General features: G+C 38.2%; 1 protein-coding gene across 1 annotated transcript; it reads left to right on the forward strand.

Moving 5' to 3' along the window:
* The first annotated feature begins 235 nt into the window (after window positions 1-235).
* LOC141160799 (gamma-crystallin-3-like) lies at window positions 236-4,584 on the forward strand. Its single transcript, XM_073645586.1, has 3 exons — window positions 236-244; window positions 1,545-1,787; window positions 4,309-4,584. Exons 1-3 carry the CDS (start codon window positions 236-238, stop codon window positions 4,582-4,584), a joined length of 528 nt encoding a protein of 175 aa, XP_073501687.1.
* Window positions 4,585-5,367: the final 783 nt, after the last annotated feature.

Below are 5,367 nucleotides of genomic sequence, written 5' to 3' on the forward strand. Positions count from 1 at the left end.
TGTTGTATACCTTTGAATATGGAACTCTTAGTAAGCAAATGTAGACAATAGTCTCTCGTAATCACAGAATAGTCTGAAGCACAATAAATGAAAAGGCCATATGTTTACCTTACTAAACACAAAAACTGTTGACATAAGACTTAATGTATGCAGACATCAGCAGTAGAAGGTGTATATAAGAGCAGTAGACATTTGTTAGGGATCATTAAGCACTTAAACTAAACCATCCACAGAAATGGGAAAGGTATGTCAATTATATTTTACGTATATGTTGTGTTTGCTTTAATGTGGTTTCTTCTAAAAAAATGAAATCCCTTTACATGCCGCCCCCTTAATATTTTTAAATTACTATGTTTTAATCTAACCATTGCATATCTTTGTCAACTTTTTGCTTTTCTGCTCCATAATCATAACAACATGGAAATGTGTAAAATTTGAAAAAAAAACATTCAAAACCCTGAAAATTCACTTTTACAATGTGTTTTTTAATAAGTTTATTGCAAGAAATCCTACTAATAAAATTCACCCACATTTACTTATAACTTGTTAGCATGAGTTCAATTCCACTGCAGCAGCAGTACCTAGGGAAACCAAAGAATTACACAGTTCTCTTTTGATCATGTTGATATGTTGGGTGTTTTAGAGAAACATTTTCTTGAACTGATCTCCAGTCTGGCTATTTCTATAGGATCCTGTACAGAGACTTCTTTCTAGAATTCTCTCTGAATTCCATGATGGTTATTTGAAACTGGGATATGTAAACCAGAAAACCCCATTTAGGGTTGTTTTCCACATGAAAATCATATTTAATCACCAATATAGGAGTGATAAGAGACACATCCAATGATGTGCCATTCCAGTCACTTGACTACTGCAGCCAATCATAGACCTCAGCAGTCAGATGACCAAGTATTATTGCTTCTGGTCTTGGCACAGATTACTGGAGTGGCCTGCATTAAATCCACAGATATTAAATCGGGTGAATTTGCAAGTCTGGCTACCCCTTTAATTTGATAAGTGACATTAAACAAGTTGTTTGGCTTTAGGGTAGAAGTGTGCTGTGACTTTTTGTGACTGCAGACTTATGAATCCACTGCGTTCTGCAAGGATTCTCCATTGCAGGTGCCGAGTGTGGGTGGTCATGTGACTGCAAGGATGCGATTTGCATACTTCTGGCTACATTCCGACTAGACGCGTCTGACCTTGCTCAGTACATTTACATTGATTGAGGCTGAGCATGTCTAGTCAGCATGGGACCGCATGTATGCAAATCAGATACTTGCGGTCATGCGCCCAATGCTTCCAGCACTAACACTGGAGAATCTTCACAGCATGCAGTGTGCACACTGTCAGGATTCACAAGCCTGCAGTTACAAAGAGTGACTGCAGACTTATACCCTGAGGCTGAATAACTCCTTTAATATTTAAAAATATTAGTTCCACAGAGAGATTCAATATAAAAAGTTATTAATATACGACCAATTTGGCTGTTGACAGTAACACAAAAAGAAATGTAATTAACTCCTAAACATTGTCATCAACAGATCATCTTCTACGAGGACAAGAACTTCCAGGGCCGCTCCTATGAGTGCAGCTCTGATTGCCCTGATATGACTTCTTTTTTCAACCGCTGCAACTCTATTCGAGTAGACAGTGGAAACTGGATATTGTATGAGCACCCCAACTACAGGGGGAGCCAATATTATCTAAGAAGAGGAGACTACCCCGATTTCCAAAAATGGATGGGATTCAATGATTCCATTAGGTCCTGTCACCTGACTCCTCAAGTTAGTATCTGAAGTAGTATAAGTAAATATTTTTATATGTTATTGACACATTAGTCACCAAGTAAAGTGTTGATGGCCAGGTTACATTTTGCACTACAAATCGAGAGCATGTAGCTATTCCATTTATTGAAGAGAGGGGGACTGACACTTTTGCGGGCATGTGTCAAGCCTTTATGTGGGATCTTTATTTTGATTTCAGTCCACAGGAGAGTTTTGTATGAAAAACATTCTTTATGCGAAAATACAAATGTGGTGCTCAGAGCACTGTAGATATGGCTAACACTTTTTCTGCTGGGCATTCTGAATGGTACTTTATATGGCATAACAAATATGCTTTATGTAGGAGCTTTGTGCCCACTACTGTTTAAAGAGGCATATAGCGATCATTGTTTGAAGGCTGTGGCTTTTACTTATTTGCATTATTTCACTGGCATTGTAAAAGAAGTTCTCCAGGATTTTTATTTTGTTTTAATTTTAATTACAATGAATATGCCAAAATAAAAAAATACACTTATTAAATTACCTGCTGCTATGTCCTGTGCTCATGTTCTGTACTTGTGTCCCTGTTTCATCTGTCTGAAAGTTGTAAGTTACAGCATTAACAGTTTCTTCTCAATGGGAAAAAAAAGATAATCATGATACCTTTTAATGGCTAACAAAAATAAAATAAATGATGTTACAAGGCAAGGTTTCGATACATTTTAGGTCTCTTCCTCAGGCATGGAATAACAAAATATATGAAGAAACACATATATATGCACACACACAAAAAAAAGCAGAGGCCTCTGATCTTCCATAGATATTGGGACCATAAAACTTTCACACCACTAATCTAACCCAATTAAGGATTCACTCTCTAAGCTCAGTTTATTTGTTTATGTAACTGTTCATGTCTTTGCTTTGTGTTTCTTCATATATCTTGTTATACCATGCCTAAGGAAGAGACCTACGATTTCTCGGAAGCTTGCCTTGTAACATCATTTATTTTATTTGTGTTAGTCATTAAAAGGTATCATAATTACAAGATTATCTTGTTTTTCCCCACTAAGAGCAAACCCCTTTTTTTTTCCTTTAGCATTAACAGTGACCTAACAAAAACTGTGCGCAATCACTATAGATAGTTTATTTCTACATCTCTTGATGATGCGTTACGCTTTAGTGTCTCTGGCATTGTGCATAAATTATTTTATTCAGAGCCAGTAGTCAATTGCCCATCACATGTCCTCTGGTCTCTTTCTCCAAAGCATTTACAGAAATCATTTAGGAGACAGATGATAAGCCTTCTTTCTCAACCCTTGTTTCAAAGAAGGGACATGATAGTGACAGTGAATGAAGTCAGTGGAGTCATGTAGTCAGTGAACTAGTATGCCCTATCAGTGCTGCATTGCAACTTAAACAGGATGAGACAAAGACAGACAACATGGTTGCCAATAGTGTTGCGTGAACGTGCTCGAATAAGGTGTTATCCAAGCATGCTTGGGTGCTAACCGAGTATCTTCGGTGTGTGCTAAAAATATGTCTTTGTCGCCGCGGCTGCATGTCTCGTGGCTGTTAGACTGCTGCACCACATGCAGAGATTGCCTGTTTGTTAGGCAATCCCTGCATGTGTTGCAGCTGTCTAACAGTAGAGAGACATGCAGCCGCGGTGATGATTACATGTATTTCGAGCACGCCGAAGATACTCTGTTAGCACATAAGCGTGCTCGTATAACACCTTATCCGAGCACATAAGCGCAACACTAGTTGCCAACTAATCTTTTTATTTTTTCTGGACAGCTTATCAAAAAATCATGTACAGACAATATGTTTTACAGACACATTAGAATACCATAATAAAGCATTATGATTATCAGTGACACATGTCTACGGCCTATGATTCAGATATGTAGACATCAGCTGTATTCACTGTGAAATGTAAAATGATGATAATTACAGTCAAAATAATCTGCATACGTTTCTTCAGCTTCAAAAACATAACAAACTTCTCCAATTTTTTTTACAGACAGGGTAAAAAAGTGACCAATTATTTAGACTGTCTAGGAATTTCTGGACAGTTGGCACCCCTGATGTATTAGCAAGCTGACTCTTGCATAGGTAGAGGAAAGCAGCAGCTAACACGAAAAGTACGAAGAATCCTAATGAACTACCATATATAAATAATTTTATGGGCCTTAAAGGTAGTCTTTCAGCCCTGAAATCTGCATCAAAATAAGCACATCTACTTGTAAGAACCATAATTTTGCTGACTAGTTTATACTCATGTCCAAAAAGGTGCTCTAAGTATCGTGAGTGGGGGGACACAGTCTGGAAATTTCTTCCCATAGTTTTGCTGGCTAGCTCAGCGCTACCAATTAATGCAGTAGTGGGAGAAAATAGCTGACAAAACAGTGGGATGAGGGGTCCTCTGGACTGCTAGATGTATCCACAGAAGCCTGAGCATTTCTCTTGCATTTGAGCATACATATAATCATAATTTAATTGCTTAATTAATTGCTTATATTTTTCTTTCCTTTTCTTAAAGCACCGTGGTCCATTTAGAATGAGGATATATGAGAAAGAAGACTTTAGAGGTCAGATGATGGAGTTCACTGAAGATTGTTTCCATGTGTATGAGCAGTTCCATTTTAATGACATTCACTCTTGCAATGTGCTTGATGGACACTGGGTTTTCTATGAGGAGCCCAACTACAAAGGACGCCAATATTATCTGAGACCGGGGGAGTACAGGAGATATAATGACTGGGGAGCTTCAAACTCCAGAGTTGGCTCCTTTAGAAGGGTCCAGTATATTCAATAAACAGAACCTATTGGATATTTACTAAAAATAAAAAATACAGTTTGCCAATACATTTATAGCTTTGTTGCATTTTGTACTACAGTAAGTATAAGTATTGTGGCTAATTTTATATAACACAATCATAATTTTTAACAAATTACAACAATGAAAGCATTCTAATACTGGGCAAAGTTATTGTTATGATCTGCAACATAAACTAAGGAAAGAAAGGGGAAAGCTGTCCCTACAGTAAGACTAAGCTGAATCCCTACGATGTAGCAGGCTGCCTGTTCCTTGTGAACAGACCCGCCTTAGTCCTCGGCTAGTCTGAACGGAGACCTTTAGAATAAAGGGAACGGTCCCTAAAAGAACTAAGGACTGGGACAAAAATGGGACACCTCCTAACAGAAATGGTTGTAGAGCAAAAGACAAACAGACAAAAAGTACTAGAGGTCCCAGAGGACTAAGCGAACTAGACAGAGATAGGCACCGAAGCACCTGGCTAGAGACACAGGCAAAAAACACTGAAGTCCAGCAAAGCCAGAAGGGCGGAGCTGGAATATATAGGCAGATGGTCACGTGACCGCAAAACACAAGATAGCAAAAACTAACAGGAGGGTTCTAACAATTATAGATGTTCTGAGTTGAACCAGTGGGTGATTTTGCACTGACTGTGCATGCTCTTTAGCTTGGTTTTCGAGTATAACTAGAAAGTGTTTTCTCCAGCTGACTAGCCAAGCACAGCCATAGTATCTATAGCATCTTACATACTGTAAATGAGCCAAGATGCAGAACAGTGCTACT

The sequence above is a fragment of the Phyllobates terribilis genome, unplaced genomic scaffold, assembly GCF_046119375.1.
Source record: "Phyllobates terribilis strain yellow unplaced genomic scaffold, ASM4611937v1 Scaffold_9__5_contigs__length_417890890, whole genome shotgun sequence".
In the NCBI taxonomy this organism is placed as follows: Eukaryota; Metazoa; Chordata; class Amphibia; order Anura; family Dendrobatidae; genus Phyllobates; species Phyllobates terribilis.